This window comes from Oratosquilla oratoria, chromosome 40 (genome assembly GCF_046742065.1).
Source record: "Oratosquilla oratoria isolate Oo_2021 chromosome 40, ASM4674206v1, whole genome shotgun sequence".
In the NCBI taxonomy this organism is placed as follows: Eukaryota; Metazoa; Arthropoda; class Malacostraca; order Stomatopoda; family Squillidae; genus Oratosquilla; species Oratosquilla oratoria.
Window position 1 is genome coordinate 24,157,376 of NC_134816.1, and position 23,920 is coordinate 24,181,295.

At 40.5% G+C, this 23,920-nt stretch overlaps 1 protein-coding gene across 2 annotated transcripts in view; it reads left to right on the plus strand.

The window, feature by feature from the left end:
• Window positions 1-23,920, plus strand: part of LOC143020677 (kelch-like protein 8) — a 73,024-nt gene that overhangs the window by 43,386 nt on the left and 5,718 nt on the right. The window contains exons 1-6 of one of the 2 annotated variants that reach the window (XM_076177271.1): window positions 5,891-6,298; window positions 15,526-15,688; window positions 19,286-19,490; window positions 21,280-21,492; window positions 22,629-22,937; window positions 23,167-23,377. In XM_076177271.1, coding sequence (XP_076033386.1) covers window positions 15,528-15,688; window positions 19,286-19,490; window positions 21,280-21,492; window positions 22,629-22,937; window positions 23,167-23,377 — 1,099 coding nt within the window. In that variant the 5' untranslated portion in view covers window positions 5,891-6,298; window positions 15,526-15,527. Of the gene's footprint in view, window positions 1-5,890; window positions 6,299-15,525; window positions 15,689-19,285; window positions 19,491-21,279; window positions 21,493-22,628; window positions 22,938-23,166; window positions 23,378-23,920 lie in introns of those variants that run through there. The other variant, XM_076177270.1, reaches the window with a different exon arrangement.

Consider the following 23,920-nt stretch of genomic DNA (forward strand, 5'->3'; position numbering starts at 1 on the left):
TATGGGTAATACACACACACACCCCCCCAACTCCCCGCCCACGAGAGTTGGAGTAACACCCCTCAGCGCTGCGATACTGATATTATTTCAGCCCCGGGCGAGGATCGAACCCGGACCTCCGTAGTGGCAGGCCAGAGCTCTAACCACAGCGCCATGAGAGGTGTGTATGTGTGTGTGTATGTTTATGTGTGTCAGTGACCCTTTCCCCCCTAGTAAGGGGGTGACCAAATAAAAAGTTGCCTTGACTATCCTGAGATAAAAATACTGGGTCCCCTTTTACGACTCTCTCTTTCTCTTACCCTTTTTCTCTCGTACACACACAAACAATACCTGTCGATCACGAGTCCAACACATGATCCAAGACCGTGATGAATCACACACACACACACACACACACACACACACACACATATATATATATATATATATATATATATATATATATACATATATATATATATATATATATATATATATATATATATATATACCGGGATATATCTTGGAGTTGATAAACCCCAGACCCGGCAGGCACAAGCCTCTGGCAACAGATAACAGAAGATAGAAAGAAAATGGGGCAAGGGTCGGGGGGTTTACTCTCTGTGTGTGTGCGTGTGTGCGTGCGTGTGTGTGTGTGCGTGTGTGTGTGTTTCTTCGAAACAAATATTGGGTTCGCGTGATGAAAATGTGATTACTTTATCTATATGGAATAATAACAATGATAATAGTATATATATATATATATATATATATATATATATATATATATATGTATAAGAATGGCAAATATAGAAATAGACGAATAAATGTCACAGATAAAATGTTCTATGGTGACAGCTTTCCTTCTCAGTGCGATTCATAAACTTGGATATTACACAATTGCATTATCACCATTATTACTATTATTAAATTGTTTTTATTATCATTATTATTATTATGTCATTATTATTATTATTGTAGCGTTCATGTGGCAAGTGTTGTTTAAGGAAAAGAGTTTGCATAGTTAACAGAATCACAATAAAAATTGACAAATAGTTGACTCGAGAAGACAGAAGCGACGATGCAACGTCGTGCCTTCTACGCGAACTGGTGACCCACGGCGTTGTTGTGCCAAAAGTATATCGTCACGACTTTAGGTCGTATATACACATCCATGTGTACTTACATACATACATACCATACGCACACACACACACACACACACACACACACACACACACACACACACACACACACACACACACATATATATATATATATATATATATATATATATATATACATATACATAAAAACATTTATTAATATATTTGTATACATATATACATATACCCTGCATACACACACACACACATATACACAGAGAAACAGTAAATGCCAGAACTATACACGATTTTAAGAACAAATTGGACGTGGAGAGATACGAAAACGGGTCTCTACGAGCATAGCTCTCGTCCCATAAACTACAACTAGGTAAATAAATTTTTGCATTTTTGTATTAGCGATGTAATACACGAACGCGCTCTGCTTTGGTTATTTGTCTTACACATATTCTATTCAAGATCGGAGTAAAGGTTGTTTAGTTGTTATGGAATAGTTTATTAGTGCCTCTATCCGTGTAGACAAACTCAGCCTACCGTCGTACGTAAAACTATAGATAACACGAACATATTTTTTACGATTTTTTCAACTGTTGACCATATAGCCAGTGGGAATGTAACCCACACACTGAACCCCCCCAAAATATAAATATATAAAGATTATAATACAATTAATAATAAATGATAAGAATAAGAACAATGTTAATGATGATAATAATAATTATGACAATAATAAGTAAATAAAAACAAATAGTAGATAAGTCAATCAATTACAAGTACCAACCACAATGAACCTTGATCGACATTATATCAATAGATCCCAATTACTACATATTATATATATATATATATATATATATATATATATATATATACACACACACACGTTTTATCAACCCCAATGCACTTTAATTCTAAACTATCAACATCGGAAGAACCGTGGATGCACATGCAGAAATTGAAACGTGGTACGCCCGAAGACTCGAACCAACGACGGTAAGCACGTGACCAGTGTTGTAGTGACTTGGACCATTAGAACATCAAGAGAGATATTAAAGTGCATTGTGGGTGATAAAAATGTATCTCTAGTCACTAGGACCCATTCAGTGTTGTACAATATATATATATATAAATATATATATATATATATATATAGATATATAGATATATATATATATATATATATATATTATCTTAAAGTATAGGTCACGTGGTGCTACATACTTTATGCTACAACTACTCTCGAGTTGATGCGACACAAATATCCGTGACCTTCAATTTGGATTTTCAAGGTCATTCCGAGTCCGATGCGTTTTTAATTCTTGTGACGTAGAGGAGCACAACCGAGTAGAATTATAATGATTTTTGTTTGTGGATTAAGGTGGCTCGGAGTTTTGAGGACATTTTTGACCCTTTTTCCGATGACCTTAACTTTGACACTGAGCCAATAGGTCATACAATTTTGTAAGGTCATGTACCCCACATTTGTTAAGGTCACTGCCCACATGTTTTAAGGTTTGTGTCAATTCTTGCGTGCTGTTTTGCCGTAATACTACTAACAAATATAGAAACTATCTACTTATACACCAAGGGTTTTCCCCCTCATCAGAGAGGTAGCCACGTCAAAAGGTTCATACCCACTCCCACCCGTTCCACTCACATCCACCACTCTATCCTCCCTCTCATGTTTTGTTTGTTTATTTTATTTTTAAGCAAAGTCTCAAAAAGAGAAACAAACTACCAACATATACGATAAAAATGAATTAATCAACTCAAGTAACCATAAATAATAAATGGATTTCAGTCCCAATTTTTTTTATATAAATTTGGGAGAACCAATTCTATTTTTGAAGATAACTACGAACTAGAAGATGAAATTATAAAACAAGAAAAAACAGGAAAGGGGGAAATTAAAAAATTAGAATTCAGCGGTTCTCAATCTAGGGGGTCGTTTGGGGTTCCTTAGGTGTGTACAAAGGATTCGGGAGATTAATATATTTTCATATGTTTGAATTAGACCAGCGTTTCTCAACCTTTTTACCCTTGCGTAACCTTTAAAATAAATTGCATGTCTCAAGGAACCCCTGCAAAAAAAAAAAAAAAAAAAAAAAAAAAAAATAATAATAATAATAATAATAATAATAGGTTAGATAGGATGATGTCTATATTACATTATTACAATAACCAAGAATATGTCGTGAGTGTTTAATTATATTACGTATATGAAATTATATAGAAAATAAAAAGTGCATTAGCTTAGCTCACTTGTTCTCGCGGAACCCTTAGGGACCTTTTGCGGATCCCTGGTTGAGAAACGCTGAATGAGACACAGCTTTTACCAGTTTGGTGAGTGCAACACTGGTGACCCTCAAATGCGGTGGCCTGCTTTACCATATCAACCACAACCAGTGTTTTATCTTGCCTTTTCACAAGATTCACCGTTTATAAAAATTATGATAAGGATTACAGTATTACCCTGACAAGTTTTGGAGGGTCATAAGATGAAAAAGGTTAAGAATTACTAGTCTAGATGAAGAGTCTAACACGTGATCCAAGATAAAAGTGATTCACGCGCGCGCACACACACACACACACACACACACGCACACACGCACACACATCAGCTAGATACGATAAATGAAGAGTTAGAAGCAGGACCCCACGAGCGTTGCTCCTTTCCTATATACTACAATTAGGTAAAAAGATATATACACACACGAACACAAAGACACAATAAATTACTTACTGGTGAAATATTTACAAAAACAAAGGGAAATTAATATTTGGGATTACCGATCACACAACTTATCACCAGATAAAGATATAAGTAAAATTGTGTATGTGGAATATACAGACTATTAATTGGCTTTCCACTGCATGGACGAGATGATGAAAAGAGAATTTCATAGAATATTTGATCCGCCCTAGATCAGAGTATGCAGCGGTGGTGTGGACGTCACATAAGGTAATAAAACAAAAACTAAGAGAATACAAAGAGCAATGACCAAATTGATTCTTGAGGAATTATATATATATATATATATATATATATATATATATATATATATATATTTTTTTTTTTTTTTTTTTTTTTTTTTTTTACCTACGACTGTTGGAGCAAATTTGCAGCCCACAGCTTTCGGGAAGAAATCTAATTATATGCTGGAAGAAAATCATCTTCCTCCAGCATATCAAACGCCATTCTATGTATTTTTGTTGAGAAAACAAAATAATTTCCCATAGAGATTTTACGGTGGAAAAATATCTGGAGGTGGGCGGTACGGGACCTTTCGCAGTGAGCGATTTGATACCAGACACCGCCAGATTTTGTCATTCTTGCCGGAAAATAAATACTTTTTTGGGCACGTTTTATAAGCTTACAGAGGTGTATCGTTGTACATTATTGTGTCTGAAGTTTAAGTCAATTAATTTCATGATTGCAAACGGCATATAGCATTGTTTGAGCCTCTATTTATAATTACAGATGATATTCGTAAAACAGCCTATAATTGTATCAAGTCAAGCAATTTGTCATTTTTTACCGACTTCAATGGACGTATACTGATATATACTTTCATTTGAATGCACCAAGCAATAGGCAAATCCATGTAATGTATCGAGAATATAATTTTGCATCGAAGAATTAATTTTTTCGGTACAATTAACATTTGTCTTTCTCTTATTTTTTCTTGAATTTGACGTGCAGTCTGCCACGGCACACGTAAAATTAGTCATATTTGTTTGAAAATAGCTCCCAGCAGATCTAAGAGGCTATTCTGTACACAAACGTCGTTCACTTCGTACGTCCGCCACCACTGTTGTTATATTTTATCTCACTGATTATCTTCATAAACAGGACGTGACAGTGATATCCATTATTTTCCAACACTCTCAGATAAAATGCACAAACCGAAATCAATATCCTCGTATTTTTACTGCTCATACTTCATTAAAAATAATTACCTATTTTTAGTTTTACCTAATAATTAAATTAACAAAGCCTTATCACACACCAGTAAGTAAAAATTATAACATTAAGAGTCATGTTTTTAATTCTAAATACATTTATGCAGCAATTTATGTCGTATCTTTTTTCAATATCGGTTTCCAAATTAGCTAAGTCACCCCTTTGCCTCGTGAAATCCGAGACAATTGAAAATTCTAGCGCTAATAGGAATCTACGAGCCTGACTGCGAAAGGTCCCATCGGAGGTTGGAGGGAAAATAGCCCAGTGTGATATCCCTGAAAGCCTTGATGATGAAATGAGTGTACAATCAGTGATGAGATGAAATTGAGGGGTCATAGGAACAAGTTTTTAAAAATGTCTAAAGGATGCCAAGAAATACAATTTTCCATGCAATATTATCTTTCTAGAATAACTGAGAAGCCAATATTGCCCAACCTAAATAGGGAACTATATCAAAGCTAGGTATGATAACTGGAAAATAACAGGGCACCACGAGTACAGCTTTCTCCCCTTGTTTTACAATTGCGAAAATACACGACTGTGGGGAAGCCCAAATTTCTCGTTTTAATATCTTCATCCGAAGTATTTAGAATGTCAGAAATAGTTAAGTTGAATTAATTGAAAATAAACGAAATGTTACAAATTCTACTTAGTGCCCTTAGACACAACAGTGCGAAAACAACGAAAAAACTGAAGATCTGTCCGTAGCCATGTTTGTTTGGCGGGAGACGGGAGGGTTGTGGGTATAGAGGGAGGGAGAGAGGGAGGCAGGGACAACGAGAAGTCTGCGCGCGCTGCCTGACTGGCTGCCCGTCTGGCTCGCCTAAATCATCCCACTTAGTTGAGGAGGTGCATCGATACAGTACGCAAGGACTAGAGCGAGCCAAAAGCTAAACCCCCTACTGACGCTCTGAGCCCTGTACCTGATATCCCCTTCGCCTGCCAGATCGGCACGCTTCCTACCCCCAATAACCTCCAGGGCCCCCTTCCAGGAGTTGGATGTGGTGCCACGCCTCGACCCTGTACACCCTCTTCAAAGTTATTCCGGGCTGGAGTCTCTTAATAGTCAGGAAATTAAATTGCATTGGCTCAAGGACTTGCCGTGAGAGGCCAAGCTGACGGTACACGTCTTAACAGAAGATTACCCGTACGCTTAGTCTCTCTCGAGAAGATTCTCTGCCGGCTTGAAATCTCCAGTCCGCGAGCTTGCGTTTAAAGAAAACGCAGCCAAGTAAGTATTGTTACCGAGCAAGCGCGCTATGGCGGGTCATGAATTTCTTGTCATGGATTCAGAGTGAGATTATAAATTTGTTGTTTTGAGCATATTATTATAATTGTTTATGTTATTATTTAACTATATATGTTTTTATGATTTATTTGTTGCTTCAGTTCCGAATGCTCTTCCAACGGCATCTTTTTAAAGTTGTTTATACTCGGATTGTACTCTCCACCTCCCCACCCCCCTCCTCCATTACCCCCGCCTCCCATGGCCAACCGTTACGGGGTAAATTAGTTGGAGCCCTCTTTGCCCATGTCCACTGATTTTGTGTTTTTCAAAATGGGAGTGTAACTTGATTACGATCGGTAGGTTGTGTGTGTGTGTTATATTCCTTGAATATGTCAGAATAGACGAAAACGTTTGGACTACATGTCAACATATTTGATAACGTGTTTCTGTGAAGTTTTGCCCAAGGTCCGTGACAGATATCAACCGGCGACAATTCCCCTCGTGCTAGTACAGAAACCGTCCCCCACTAATACAACAGAAGATTTCAATTTATTTTATTTGTTTATTTATTTGTTTTATTATTATTATTATTATTATTATTATTATTATATTTTAAGAGATTTAAAGGAGTGCCGATGAGCGTTGCCAGCCACAGTGAGGTTGTGGGTTGTCAATGGAACTCAAGACCAAACATACACACGCATACGTACACGTATACATGCACACACGTATACATATACGGATACATGCCCACACGTATACACACGCACATACACATACACACGTATACATACACGCACATACACATACACACGTATACATACACGCACATACACATACACACGTATACATACACGCACATACACATACGTATACATACACATGTATATATACACACAAGTTACATACACTCACATTTGCTGGTGTAGTGGTACCAAACTCGCCTGTCAACTAAACTGTCCAGATTTCGGCCCTCGCCCACGGCTGAAAAAAAAATGGCACCTTGCACCGTTGGGCAAATTGCTTGTGTGTAAATTCACTATATTACCCATAGATCGGGCTAAATCTAAGCTCAGATGTCACCCGGGTGGCTAATAACTATATCACGAGTCCAAAACGTGAATGAAGATTGATGAATCACATCCGCGGACTCATATAATACAGTTTTGGTGGTGGTGGTGGTGGTGGGGGGGGCTGGCTTTCTGTAAAAACTCTATGTTTTGTTTATTATCCCGAGTGTGTACGTCTAAAAAACTTAAACATTAAAATAGAATTTTATATTAAAAAAAATGTATTTGGGTTATGCATACGAAATTGTGATAGTCTTACTGTTTACTTTCAGCGCGAATTCTGAATACTCGTAGATCTGAAGTACCGTTACACACACACGCACACACACACACACACACACCACGTTCCTTTTTTTCACAATTCGTGTCCACGTACCTTTTCTACTATTACATTTGCTTGTTTTGTACCCTCTAAGTATGTATTTCTGCACTGACGATGTAATACACGAAAGCGCTCTGCCCCGGTTGTTTATCTTCAAAGTGGTTAACCTTGCATTTCTAAAAAAACAACAGCTAGTCTCCAATGTTTTTATTGTATACATATATACATCTGTATATTATTGATAAGAGTGGATTGACAAGGTCAATAAGAGCTATGACTCAAGGCACAGATACGGGCTAAAGGACATTGACCTTAAGAAGGGACATTCACGTGTAACAGACCAGCTCCTTTATCCTTGTGGACAATATAACACTGAAGAGCCATAGAGGTGGTTAAGAGGAGATTTGATGCGCATAACAGAAGGGGGGTTGGGGGTAATAGTAGTTAAAAGTGATCAAATATATATTTTTTTCAGTTATTATAGGTTGCTGGGTAACTCTGGTCCGTTGAGGTGTACCTCAAGTGGTGATATATAGACTATCGAGTATTTTCTTTGGTGGTTTTATTCAGGTTAGCGTCACGCGATGTATTTGAAGAGAAAGTGGTTCTGGGTAGGCTGCATTGGGGCGGGGTAGAGGTTGCATAACACCTGCAGGTGCTCCAGGTGTACTGGATTTCTTCTTTGTTGAGATTTTTTTCTCTGTTTTCTGCATTCATTTTTCTTTTTTGTTTTATTCCATTTTTTCTCTTCTTTGTCACTTTTGTCTTTTCTGCGTCCATTTTTTTTCTTTCTTATTATTATTATTATAATTTTTACTAAATATATTTTTTCTTGGCAACAGTTCGTTGACCCTCCCATAGAGCTCCCTATGAAGAATCTTTGAAATGCTGTCTATGTCTTGTTACTAAGAGACCATTGTTAAGTCCCAGCCTGAAAGTAGAAAGAGGTGAGAAGTCTTCAATTGTCAATTCTCCTGTGAAAAAGGTGAAGTAAACACAATTGAAATTTATGGAGATCTTGGGCTCGATCCGGAGATCGAATGCCAGCCCCTCGGGGCTGCACCTCCAGATTGAAGTGAGGAAGTTGCGGGGTAATGAAAATGGGAAGCAGAAAGATAATATATTCTGGAGTCCATCTTGCATGACCACACAAGCGGGTAACCGCCATTGGCCTTCCATGTCTTGAATTAATTGATGTTTCATTTTCTTTCCATCTTTTTAGTCTTCCCGAAGACCTCCGTCTCGTGAAAATCCTCTTTCCAACGAAATTCACCGTGGTATTCTTTAAAAAATTCTTTCCTTATAAATCTTATATAAATCCTTGGAAGGGAAATATTTATATAAGGAAAACATTTTCTAAGATCACCACCGAAAGAATTTTCCGGCGGTATTCTTAAAAAATATTTCCTTATATAAATCTTTCCTTTCCAAGGATTTATATAAGATTTATAAGGAAAGATTTTTTTTTTTTTTTTTTTTTTTTTTTTTAAGAATACCACTGTCATTTCCTCCACTGGGTGTGAAATGGATTCTTAAGTAATTCCATTTGGCATGAACTAGCCCATAATACTATCAGCAGACAACCCCTTTCTTTACAGTGTGTGTTCAAAGTAAATAAATATATGTCTTGTTGTGAAGCTTGAATTCAAACCCCAACACAACAGAGTTCAATATCTTTCAGTCAGTAGCCCAATCCAAAATGAACGACATGCATCCTTTAGCTTTCCCGTGAGTGTAAAGGGTTATCACACTGGGCTTCCACGGGCTTTACCAGCGCCGACAGTCGAGAGTTCGTTTGAGTTATAAACGACTTCGGTTACAATATTTGAATTTTCAAATCTCCAGATATCAAATTATGCTTCCGTCATATATGACAAAGCTGAATGATGAATAAAGGATTGTAAATCTAGACAAATGTTAGACACCCTGTGTAAATGTTCTCAGAGAAGTCTAGATATCTGTAAGCGAAGTCATATTCTAGATATTCAAATGGAGGGAGCGTTTGGGAGGAAAAATAATTTAATGTGACAACCCAGTAACACCCAACGACTACAACAACACACAGAAGTAGAGTTCTTGGAAGTACTTTAAGAACAAAAGCTAATACGAGTCTGCCCTCCCGAAAGAACAACAAAGCAATAAAAAGATTGCATCCCCCATACTAGTAAAGCTTCACTCAACTCCATCGTATTTCTCCGCACGATCCGTGGGACCCAAGTAAACATTATCCCCCTTCCTTGCTTACCCTATGGGCATACTAAACAGTAACGCCATTGTCGTTCTAGTACATTTACACTTTGCAAACCTGTCTAGTTACTAAGGTGTCTTGCCGTAATATTTTGCGTTTGAGACCATAAGTTTACGTACAAAAACTAATTACACCTTAAGAAAACCATATTTTTTTGTCATTCAATATTTATTTGTTTCAAAACAAATCCAGAATGAAAACACAATATAACACTTGAAAAGGGGAATTTATTTCATATTGTTTAAAACACGTTCAAAAACACATCGTATGCGGAGAAAAAGAGTAAGATTTTCAACTTACGCCGTAATACTTTCAAAAGCATAGAGATCACGTAAGACGCAAAGAAAACGTAAGACATGGCAGTTATGACTGGTCGGCTCCCGTACGTGATTCACTTATGCCCAAACGCGTTCGTATTTGGAAATTATAAAAAGAACTACACGATGTCCTTTTCAAAACCATCAAACCAAACTCACCAATCCACTCCCACGAAGTGGAAAACCCCTGGTAGGGCTAGCCCTGTCAGTTGCGGTAAGCCGCTCTCTCTCTCTCTCTCTCTCTCTCTCTCTCTCTCTCTCTCTCTCTCTCTCTCTCTCTCTCTCTCTCTCTCTCTCTCTCTATCTGTTTTTTTTTTTTTTTTTTTTTTTTTTTTTTTTTTTTTTTTTTTTTTGCCGATGTCGGATCGCTTCCCCGCCTGACCAGGTCCTTCAAAAACCATCGCAGGAAACCCGCAGCGGGTCCCGGGAATCGAAAAATCTTTGCCTCATGATCCCAAAGGGGTCTTGTACCACGTTATAAATTTTCTCGTAGAGGTCTAATATTTCTCTGAACATGAAGATCTCTGCCATATTTGGAGCACAGCTTTCAAAGGGATCGAACCCGAGGCAGGTCCATGACGGTCCACACAGGAATCACCAATGCCAGGATGCCCCCCCCCCCATTACTCCCACCCCAAACAGCCCCACCAAACTTGATGTACGCTCACCGCCATCGTAACCCACGAGCGCATAATGTTCCTTTAAAAGGACACAAAAATATATAAATTCTATATGTAAGTTCTGCATGGAATTTTAATTTTCTTTCGTTAATATACAACAGAAAACATTTTCTGGTACATGTTCATGAAAGAAAATTAAGTTTCTATGCATGATTAACATATAATGGAGTTGTAAATTTTTTGTTCCTTTAAAGCAACATTACGCGCTCGCGAGTACCTGTGCAATGCGGAACAGGAATCTTAGTATGACCAGGTATTTCGTTTGTATTACACTCCATACCTCACTTTAACCCATTGCAACTCTTTCCACATTTCATCCTTACCACTTCCCAGTCTACACCTTCCCTTCAAAAGATTCATTTCAGAAATACAATCCGACTTTCCACATAAGAGACTTCAATGCTGAACACATCTTTGGAGACAGTCTCAAAAAAAAAGACTGATAGCCTTATTTCTCACAGTCTTTCATCTTCAGACTCCTACATACACCTCCATAAACTTACCTCTATGCACACCTGACCTGCTTTGCTTTGAGTAGTCTTGTAATACCAAAATAACAACATAGCGACCATGTCTTACACTACACACAAATCCTTCTCATACCTTTCCACAAAATGGATGAACCTTCTCATCAGCATCATGTCGCCCCAAAACAATGGGAAACTTCTCAACATTTGCCCCTGCATTAACCTAACAAATCATTGAAGATCAGCAGCTCTTATTTCTGCCCCAGTGCCTATAGCATTTACGTCTCTACGCTCGTTTCTTTGGTGGAAACAAAGAAACATTTCCTTGCCTTCTAAGATGCCCTTCCCCAAGAGAACCTACCTCCTCTTTAGAAAAGGCATGACTGCTAGCCCAATAATGCTTTAAGCACATAGACCCTTGTGGCAAAACTACATCACCTCTCAGACCCTCATGGTAAAACTTCATCGCTTCTCAGACCCTCATGGTAAAACTACATCACCTCTCAGACCCCTCATGGTAAAACTACATCACCTTTCAGACCCTCATAGCCAAACTACATCACCTCTCAGACCCTCATGGCAAAACTACATCACTTCTCAGACCCTCATGGTAAAACTACATCACCTTTCAGACCCTCATGGCAAAACTACATCACCTTTCAGACCCTCATAGCAAAACTACATCACTTCTCAGACCCTCATGGTAAAACTACATCACCTCTCAGACCCCTCATGGCAAAACTACATCATCTTTCAGACCCGCATGGCAAAACTACATCACCTCTCAGACCCTCATGGCAAAACTACATCACTTCTCAGACCCTCATGGTAAAACTACATCACTTCTCAGACCCTCATGGTAAAACTACATCACCTTTCAGACCCTCATAGCAAAACTACATCACTTTTCAGACCCTCATAGCAAAACTACATCACCTCAGACCCTCATGGCAAAACTACATCACCTTTCAGACCCTCATGGCAAAACTACATCACCTCTCAGACCCTCATAGTAAAACTACATCACCTCTCAGACCCCTCATGGTAATACTACATCACTTCTCAGACCCCTCATGGCAAAACTACATCACCTCTCAGACCCTCATAGCAAAACTACATCACCTCTCAGACCCTCATGTGGCAAAACTACGTCGTCTTTCAGGCCCTCGTGGCAAAACTACATCACCTCTTAAAGCATGAATCCGCCGTATAGTGTGACACCGACAGTAGATAGGCAAAAACACGTTCCCCCATTGAATTACAGCCATCATGAGGGTTGACGATCAACCCCTATTCTGGGTGTCGAACCTCGCCCTACTTCTCTGCCTCACCCACAGCCTATCCTGTAATGGACCCAATACGCTGCACAGATGTTTTCCACAAGACTAATGGAGCGTTTGTACGCAGAAAGCGAGTATCTCACCTTTAGACTCTTTATCTCTTTCTCTCTTTGTGTCTCGCTCTGTATCTCTCTCTCTCTCTCTCTCTCTCTCTGGGTCTCGCCCTGGCTCTCTCTATGTCTCATCAAGAACTCTTCACAATTTTTCGCACTCTTCGTTCTATCAACCCGTCAAGGTTTCTGCAGACTACTCACTCGCTTGCCGTGATATTGTCCACAATGATAAAAGCTCTGGTAAACTACAATCTATAACAAAAGTTCCCATATGTACCCCACTACGCAGCTGATATTGTTGTGATATTATCCTCATGGATATACGTAGGTATACTGTTGGCCACGAAATGCAATACGATTTGTTTATTTGTTTATGTTTGTTTGTTTATGTATTTATTTATTTGTTTGTTTTCTGCACCCAAACTCCTCCTGAACCAGATCACCAAGTCGTGGCACCAATTTAAACCGAAATCTGGTAACGAACAAAAGTCGTCACTTGATGTAAAATGATGAAACAAGCCAACGGATTTTGATCAAGTATTTTCTAACGTCCCCATTTTGAACAGTGACTCGTTTTATGCGGTCCCCTGAACTTAATTAATAATGTCATTCAAGATGGACTTCATGTTTTCTTATATTACGGCAAATTATATTACTTAGATGATGGATTTTGACCTTAGAATCTGGGAGGATAAAAAGAAAACTATTTTTTTTTTCTTTTACATAGCGGTCCCGCCCGCAAATTTCCCGCTCTGCAACGTGATTGGTTGATAGCTGCGTTTAGCTGTATTATTGTCTTGATGTATGTAGCTGACTTTATTTTTCAAATATAAGTCTAAGTTACATTTTTTTTTTTCTAAATCAACCAGTTTAAAACGTGTTTGAGGGAAGAAACGTAAAGAAAGGGACTGGAAGAAAACGTTAAGTTTAATGACGTCATGTCGCATTCACAAATATTTGAAACAGTGTAATAGTTTCAATAAAGTTACTACATGTCCTTTCAGGAATCATGCACGCGGTTCACAATCAGTTATGTAAAACCATTAACGATAACGGGGAACATTATATGATTTAGTTCAAGCTATCAGGATTATATAATAGGATTATCTATGAATCAACTTGCAAGGAATATTTGTGAACGGAATAATCAGGTTAATTCCCCAGCCTTCGGTAAAGGACTCGTTCCTCTGATAAAAATTGTAACCTTTGCCCTGTGTACTGGGAGACCTAGAGATAAATGTGTAGCGAGAAATGTTTCAGGAAAATAGTTTACAGGATGCAATCTACGTATATTGTTCCTACCCTTACTTTTTTTTCGTTTTTATTATTATTGTTATTATTATTATTATTATTATTATTATTATTATTATTATTATTATTATTATTATTATTATTATTATTATTATTATTTCAATCACATGAAAGACATGCACAACAGACAGACAAAAAACTACTACGAAATATCATTCAGGCATTTGTCCGGCTGAATGTTCCAGTAATATACCATGTTTCTCTTGATTAAATTCACGCCGTGATAGATGAAAGTTGTTTCTCTACAGTAAATACAAATATTAATTCATTTAATCTCCAACAGTTCTTTTAAGTTTGTGTTCCTTACAGTTTGTGTCGACTGATTCAGAACCACTGTATTTTCACACGCACTCGCGTGCTTATACATACACACACACTTGTCCCAGATAACCTGATGACGTGTCCCAGCCTTGATTTATTTTGGTCATCGAGCACGCACGTGCGCGCACACACACACAAAACATACGTACATACATATATATACACATATACATACAATGTATCTATTTACATGTACCAAATAGCTAGATTTACCTGGAACCCAATACATATTCTTACAATTGTATTCTCCCTTCACAAACTCATTATCAGGGGCTCTTCCTGAGGACTAGGAGCTCAGGGCCCATAGAACCTACTCCTCTCTCTCTCTCTCTCGGCACCCTCCCACTTCCCAAACACCTTTGAATATCCCAGATCTTTGCCTCGGGGCCCGTCCCTGACGTCTTGCCCCTTGGGTCTCAGAAAAACCCCTACGGACCAGAGCCACTTAAAGAATGTTGGTCACTTGAGCTAGCGCCTCTTATTTACTGTTTTATTTGGTAATGTCATTTACTTCCTGCATAGGCAGTGCAATGTAGTTCAGTTCGAAGCTTTAATATTCGTTGAGATAAACACCTAAGCAAGATACTGTAATGCCTGCCATTTATTTTATATTGTTTGTTATTATTTGTCTGTTTATTATTTCCTTGATTTTCATTTATTTATCTGTCAATTTATTACTGTTTACTATTTTCCTGTTTATCATTTAACTATACCTATGCATTTATTTTATTATTATTTATGCCGTTATAATTTTGTATTTGTTTATTTATTTATTTGTCATTATATTTTTTTTCGCATCCGACCTACTCATGGAGCAAAAGGTCTCTTGTCGGCATGCTCCTCCTTTGTAATCCTTACTTCTGTGACTCCTGCCCCCCCCCTCTCCAGACCTCTTCTGCTCGGTATTGCCCTCAAAGATAGAAGCGCAGGTGTCCAAACAACAACTTTCCGATGTCCTGGAGTTCTTGGTTTGCCCCGGACGCCTTCTGGAGACAAAAGAACCACATCCAGACGGAGGAGGAAGGGCATGTTGCCGGAGACTTCGAAGCCGCGGGTCATCTTCCTCCAGAAACCTAACCCCGAACTCCTCTCCTGCCGCAGACATGGTCGAGGGCCTAGAGGATAGCGGCTGGAGGTCCGAGTTGACGAGGTCCTTGTACGAGGCATGGAAGGCGGGGCAGTTCACGGATCTCGCCATCCGCACCAGTGACCGGACGATCCACGCCCACAAGCTCGTCCTCGTCGCCGCTTCGCCCTACTTCAGGTAGGTCTTCGAGTAGCCCTTCTTCAGGTAGGTCTTCGAGTAGCCCTTCTTCAGGTAGGTCTTCGAGTAGCCCTTCTTCAGGTAGGTCCTCGGGTCGCCCTTCTTCAGGTAGGTCCTCGAATCGACCTACATCAGGTAGGTCCTCGAATTGACCTACATCAGTTAGGTCATGGACAGGTAGCTGTGGCATAGGACATGGGTGGGTCGCGGTCGATAGAGGCCGTTTTCAGCCATGGGGCCGCCACACACCATCGTTCGTCTCTTAACATTATGAAATCCCAAATCTTCGCTAGAATGAAGTTTGATATTTCCTGTTTAAAACGCTTTTCTAGTTAGACAACATTGTCTAGAATAGTTCCGGTAGAAGGTGTATTTGCCAATAGATAAGCATTATCATCATTATCATTAATTGCTCTCAGCATAGTTATGTATACAAGGTGCCCCCCCCCCAAAAAAAAAAAAAATATTTGAAACGTTTCGTATTTGTTCGCGTTATCAACATCAGTTTGAAATTAAAGGAAAATTTAGTCTTTTCCCCCTAGTCTAGTCCCCATGCGTGTTCGCAAATGCTCAAACTGACACAACTGATTATTAATTTGTACCAATGGATTCTCTAATTAATTTGTACCAATGGACTCTCTAAAACGTTTCGAAATGTTAATACATTTCGAAACGTTTTAGAGAGTGAGAACGTTTTTGGGACACCCTGTCACTTGTGGCAGAGTTTGGGACCACGAGTATAAGGATGAGACTGAGCACGATAACCAGTGGACCACTCTATCCAACTTGGATCACGTGTTAGACTCGTGATCGACAGCTACTACCCTCTCGGATGAGAGCTCAGGGCTCATGCATGATCGACCTATGGGTAATGATGTGACCACACACACAACTCCCCGCCCACGAGAGTTGGAGTAACGGCTCGCAGCACAGCGATACTGAAATTATTTCAGCCCTGGGCGGGATTCGAACTCGGACCGAGCCGCGTATGTTTTATCCTCTCTGCCCACGAGATATTTTATTTCGTGTATTTCATTATCGATATCGTCAGGTGATTTTATTCAGCTGAGGGTAGGATGTGAGGAGAAGGAAATTACCCCTCTCTCTCTCTCTCTCTCTCTCTCTCTCTCTCTCTCTCTCTCTCTCTCTCTCTCTCTCTCTCTCTCTCTCTCTCTCTCTCTCCCTTTGTCTCGCTTATCAATCGTGGAGTCTTTACTTCGGTTCTTATCGGGCATTTTGTCGGTGAATGCACCAATACGAGATAACGTTTGTAGTTGATATTGTGCGTCATTCGTCCTCTAATTTCTTATCATTATCGTCGTCACGTTATTTTCGAACCCATCACTCGTGACTCCCTCAACATTGGAGTTGAGGAGTCGTGGATAACACACACACACACACCACACACACACACACACACACACGCACGCACACACACACACAGTGGTAGAGTTCCCGGCCGCCACTACGGCGGTCAGGGTTCGACTCCCTCCCAGGACTGAAATAATTTCAGTATCACTGCGCTGCGGGTCGTTATTCCAACCCTCGTGGGCGGGGAGTTGGGTCTCTGTGTGTGCGTGTAAGGTCACTAGCATTACCCAGAGATCGGTCATATATGAGCTCTGAGCTCTCCTATGGGAGGGAAATAGCTGTCGATCACGAGTCCAACACGGGATCCAAGACCATGGTGGTGAATCACACACACACACGGCTCGATGGTGCATTGGTATCTTTCTCGATCACTAATTGAGCTACCCGAGTTCGAGTCTCGTCCATGGCTGAAAAAAATCAGCATTACTGCACTGTGAGCAGGCACCCCAGCTATGGTGGCCAAGGAGCTGTGTATTTGCCTAGTTGTATCTTACGGTAAGGGGATCTATGCTCGTGGTGTCCCGTCTCTGTATCTCGCAGTATCTAAATTGTTCTTAGTTGTGTGTGTGTGTGGGGGGGGGATCCATAGAATGGGTCAAAGATGAGCTCTGATATCTCATCCAGGAGGGTAATAGCTGTCGATCACGAGTTCAGCACGTGATATAAGTGTGGTAAATCACTCAGACACACACATGGCTCGCTGGTGTAGTGGTTATTGTTGAGTCATCACGACAACCAAGACCCGATATCTGATTCTGTTCAGGGTTTGAAAGCTTTACCAGCACTGCAAGCCGTTACTGTACCCCTTGTTCACAGATTGGTCTGTATACGAGCTCCCGGTTTTCATCCAGGAGGGTAATAGCCGTCGCTCACGAGGCCAACACGTGATCCAAGACACACACTCCCACACACACACACACACACACACACACACACACGAGAGGGAGAGACGCACAGACATGAGGTGCTTATCATCCTATTTATAGTTGAGTTGTCGTTGTTTATTTTTTGTTTTTTGCTATCTCCACTCCCGTTGGGAGGCAGGGGGGGGGGTTAGCCTGATGTGGGTCATTCTCCAAGTCATAAAAACAAAGCTACACTCTCCAACTCTTTGCGCCACTTATACACCTATTACTGCTCCTCTCTTATCCACTCTTAGCTCTCTTTTGTTGGATCAAATGAAGAATCGTCAACTCAGACTTCGTCCGGGTTACATATCTTTATGTAGGCTGTCCTAAGGGTGACAATTCTTCATGTGGGTTATCCAAGGGTGACAGTTCTACGTGTGAGCTGTCCTAGGGTGACAGTTCTACGTGTGAGCTGTCCTAGGGTGACAGTTCTACGTGTGAGCTGTCCTAGGGTGACAATTATTCATGTGGGGGTATTCAAGGGTAACAATTCTTCCTGTGGTCCATCCTGGGTATACGATTCTTCGGTTGTATAAGTTGATGAACAATAAGCATAACCCTCATTCAACTTAACCCAACCTAATCTTTATTCCACTGTTGATATATATTCGGCGTACTGGGGTGACAATTCTTCAGGTGGGATCTCATGGGGTGACGTTTCTTCATGTGGGCGTTCTGGGGTGACGTTTCTTCATGTGGGCGTTCTGAGGGTGACGATTCTTCATGTGGGCGTTCTGGGGTGACGATTCTTCATGTGGGCGTTTTGGGGTGACGATTCTTCATGTGGGCGTTCTGGGGTGACAATTCTTCATGATATATATATATATTTTTATTATTATTATTATTTTTTTTTTCGTCCTTTTCGTGGCGTGTGGTGGGTATCAGGGAGTGGAAGGAATTGGGTATGATTATATGCAAGAACTCTACATACTTTTTTCTCTGTTCCCCACGCTAGGACCCACAGCGCGATAACAAAGCTATTTACAAGAGAGAGACGATTCTTCCGTTTAAATAACTAGAATATAATTTCGCTTATGGGAATCTAGACTTCTCCGAGGAACATATCAACAGTATGTCTAATATTCGTATAGGTTTACAATATCTTAGTTCATCATTCAGCTATTTGTGAAATTTAAAAATTCAAATATTGTAACCGAAATCGTTTTTAACTCAAACGAACTCTCAACTGTCGTCGCTGATGGAAGCCCGTGGAAGCCCAGTGTGATGACCCATTTACCCACGACTCTTTCTACGTGAAATCTGTACATCGACTCCACAACGAACCAAAATACCCTATCCTAGTCTCCTACCCCTCCAGGGCGATGCTGTCTGCGGGGCTTTTGGAGGGCCAGACGTCATCCTTGAGCCTGGAGGACGTGGCAGGCGATGCCTTGAACACCGTTCTCCAGTATGTGTACTCGGGGAAGGTGAGCATCTGCGACAACAACGTGACCACCGTTCTCCGACTGGCAGACTACTTCCAGTTGTACATGCTCAAGAACTTGTGCTGCTACTACCTGAAGGTAGGACAACAGGGAATGCAAGAGGGAGGAGGGGGGGCAATACGAGGTGTGTGTGGGGGGGTTAATACGAGGGATGATGGGAGAGAGGGAATGGGAGGGAATATGTGGGGGATGGAAGAGAGAGAATGGGAGGGAATATGTGGGGGTAATACGAGGGATGATAGGAGAGAGGGAATATGTGGGGGGTGGAAGAAAGAGAATGGGAGGGAATATGTGGGGGATGGGGGAGAGAGAGAATGGGAGGGAATATGTGGGGGGATGGGAGAGAGAGAAAATGGGAAGGAATATATGGGTGATGAGAAAGCGAGGACGGGGATGGGATGGGATTAAAAACAAACGAGGAAAAAAAAACGATGCGATTAGCACGACAACAAAGACCGACAAAATGTCGACATTATAGGAGAGATGTGTGTGGAACACGAGATACAAATGAAAAAAAATCTTATACATCAGCTTCAAGTGAGAAAATGATGCAAGAATATTTATAAAAGAGGAGGTGCGTGTGTCGAATAATATTTCAATGTTTATCAAGCGGAAGGTTTGTGTACAGAACATGAGAATGATAGAGAACAGAGAAGGGGTAGAAATGATAAAGAATAAGATATATAATGTGAAGAAAAAAAATTATGCCTTTGATGTGAACTTTATATAATACCCCCTTTTTCGGTGGGGGGGAGGGAATGGGCATGATTACATTCGAAAAATAAATATAAATCAATGCGTCAGGCTAATTTCGACTAGCAGTAGCCTCGAGATTAATGTCGATCCTCTCCGTGTAAAAAAAAAATAATAATAATGATAATAAGATATAAAAAATAAGATATAAGATAAAAAATAAATAAATATAAAATAAAAGATTTTTATACCTGGGAATTGGAAAAAATTAGAGATAAAACAAAACTAAACTTAAATAAACTCAACACGTCTGCTATAGAAGCCAAACTTTAACATTATATTATAACTTTTATTGGCTATTAAACTATGCGTTATTTTAATAACTATTTTATGATTAACTATTTTATTCCGCAGAGGAAGTTTTCGTTATTCAGTAGGATTAAATAATTTCGATTAACTCGCTTCCTTCCACAGTAAACCTGGTTAATTAACCAGACTACCGGCAAACGGTTTAATTAAACCCAAACATCGCGTTAACGATTTCAAATTTCCCAATCTATCAGTGGTTCAACCTGGGGTACGAGGCATGATAGCCAGCGCAATGGTACTGTATATTTACCATGAGAAAGCATAATGTGCATTCATTGTATCCTACTAATTGAAATTTCTGATTTAAATAAAAAAAATATCTTTGTTCAGCAATTGAATATATCTAATAATATACCAACAAGGTTTGTATCGCTAATCCTCTTTATATATTTGCATTCTGTTTGTATTGGATGGGGGTACGAGATTTATTTTTTTTTTTTCTTTTTTTAATATCAAGAGGTACGGGCACTGAAAAAAGTTGTGGGCAATCCGTGGCACGCGTGCCAAGCATGGCACAGTAACGAATTTTTCAGGCATGGGAAGCCAGAGCTCACCTGAAAACAAATAACTAATAAATCTCCAGTTTCTTGTGTATGACTGTTAGTAACCGCATTTTGTGCTGAGTGATGGATTAGGATCGTGTGAGGGGAACAGAAACGGCCAATACTCGTAATACGTAATGACAATAGTAGTAATAATAATTATAAACCTATATTTTTGCTCCATCAACACGCGAGAAAATATTGCATCAAAGACTTGGCTGGTTTTGGCACGCACGATTAATAAAAGGTTGCCCACCCCCTAGAACCACATCACGTCCTCCTCGAGCCTGCGAGTCTACGAAATGGCGACCTTGCACAGCTGTCTGGACCTCGGGGCCGCCGCCCTCCGGCACGCTGTCGAGAACTGCAGCGAAGTCCTGCGGCACACTTCCTTCCTGGACCTTCAGCCCGAGACTATCCACACACTCCTGAAGGAGCCTTACTTGAATGTCACCTCTGAGGAGGAGCTTCTAAAGGTGAGTTCGGGGACTTCGAGCTGCCGAAAAATATGCCTTGCATTTGTGTATGTGTGTGTGTGTGTGTGTGTGTGTTTACCTAGCTATATTTTATGGGTAGGGGAGCTATGCTCGTCCCGTTTTTGTATCTCGCAAGATCAAGTTTGTTCTTAAATTCTTGTATTGTGTTAGTGTGTGTTGAGACATTCTGACAGGTTGACGTAAGTGGAGTAGTTTATTCCTGACTAGTTTCGCAGGTATGCTTTTTCATTCCTTTGAAAAAACATACTTGCGAAATTAGTCAGGAATAAACTCAGATTAAGACTCCTATGTTTCCTACTCCACTTACGTATATATATATATATATATATATATATATATATATATATATATATATATATATATATATATATATATATATATATATATATATATATATATCCAAAGGAATCACAGGCCCAGACAAGTTTAGGACTTGAAGCGAATCGCTAGTAACAGCGACGTTATACAAATAATCTTTCCGGCCTTCGCCCCGGTAATCGAATCGAGACGCAGCTGGACGCCATGCCGTCACCTTACCCATGGCGCCATAGGAGGTAGGCTACAAAAGGACTCGAACTCGAAATTAACCTAACTCCTAAAGAGGTTGACCTCTAACTTCGGGTATTACCTACGTTTCACCAAGTCCCGGGTGACGACAGCCGGGAAGTTTATTTGCATAACGTTGCCGTTACTAGCGATTCGATTCAAATATTTACAACAGCGAAAGCCTATCAATATTTCGTACCAACTGTACCATTCTCCATGAGTTGAACTCGGTGAAACGTAGATAATAACGGAAGTTAGAAATCAACCGTGACTACTTTGGAGTTAGGTTAATACCAAGTTCGAGTCCTTTTGTTTTACAATGGCGCCATTGGTAAGGTGACGGCTTGGCGTCCGGCTGGGTCTCGGTTAGGTATCCAAAGAAACCACAGATATTAAAGAATATTGTTTTACAAACAAAATTATAGATACTTTGCATTGTTTAGCCATACACGATGGTCCTATTGTATTTGTATATTGTATATCTTATCGTACTCCACATTATGGATTATATTTTATTTGTTTATTGATGTGATTAAACTATTTATTTGTTTATTTTCGTCATTCATTAGGCCATCCGAGCCTGGGGTCGCCATAACCCAGAGGAACGACGCGATTGGCTCTCGACTTTGGTCCACGCCGTCGACCTCTCCTCCCTGAGGGCCCCCGTCCTCGAAGACCATGCCAGACTCTTCCAAGAGGACGACCTCGCCTCGCAGGAGCTCCTCGACCTCCTGAAGATGGAGAGGACCTCGCAGGGTGGTCGGGAGCCGGAGGACGGTGGAGTCCTAGAGGTCAGCGAGGAGGACGAAGAAAGCGTGGAGTGGTTCTGGCGTGAAGGGACTGGACGCAGGGTGAACCGCCACAACACCCGGCAGGAGGTGAGTTCGATAGTCGAAGAAATTCTCGAACTGCCCACCCCCCCTTTTTTTTTTTTTTTTTTTTTTTTTTTTTTTACCAGAGGTGAGTTCGATTGCCAAAGAAAATCTCGATCTCCTTTTTTTTTTTTTTTTTTGGGGGGGGGGAGGGGGAGGGGGCATCCTTCTTCGAAACATACAAACAGAAATCCATAACCCCCTACGCCACTATATCCATAACAACTCTTTCCAGCTCCTCCTGGTCATTGGCGGGGAGAGCAACGGCCGCCTCCTGAACAACATGGAGTGCTTCTCCGTCGGGTACTCGACGTGGAGGTGCGGGATACCCGTCCCCTCGGCGCCGCGAACCGACGAGTACTCGGGCCTCAACGTCCTCCCCGTCATGAGGAACGCGCGCGGGTATCCTGCCGTGGCCGTACAGGATAACTGCGTCTTCGTTCTGGGTGAGGTTCCACTCTTTCTCTCTCACTCTCTTCCTTATTCCTCTTTCTCCTTTCGTTCCTCTCTCTTTTTCTTATTCCTCTTTCTTCCTTATTCCTCTTTCTCCTTTCGTTCCTCTCTCTTTTTCTTATTCCTCTTTCTTCTTTCGTTCCTCTCTTTCTCTTCCTTATTCCTCTTTCTCACTTCATCTCTCTCTCTCTCTTTCCCCTCCAGCTTCTCCTCTCTTCCCTCGTTTTCTCTCTTTCCCCTCTCGTCTCACGCACTCTCTCCTTCTCTTTCTCTCCATCTTCCTTCTCTTGTATCCTCATCCTTACCCTGGAGAATATCCTCTTCTTAAAAATAATATTTCTCCTGTATCACTTCCCTGATGCCTCTTCAGTGCTGTATCGTCCTCAGGGATAGAAGCACTGACTGTTGCTGACAGAATACCCCCTTTCCTCTCACTTCTCTCTCTCTCCCACTCTCCCTCCCTCCCTCATTTTCCCTCTCCTTCCTTCCTCTCCCCTCCCCTTATCCCTCTCCTATCCCTTCCCTTTACCCCTTCC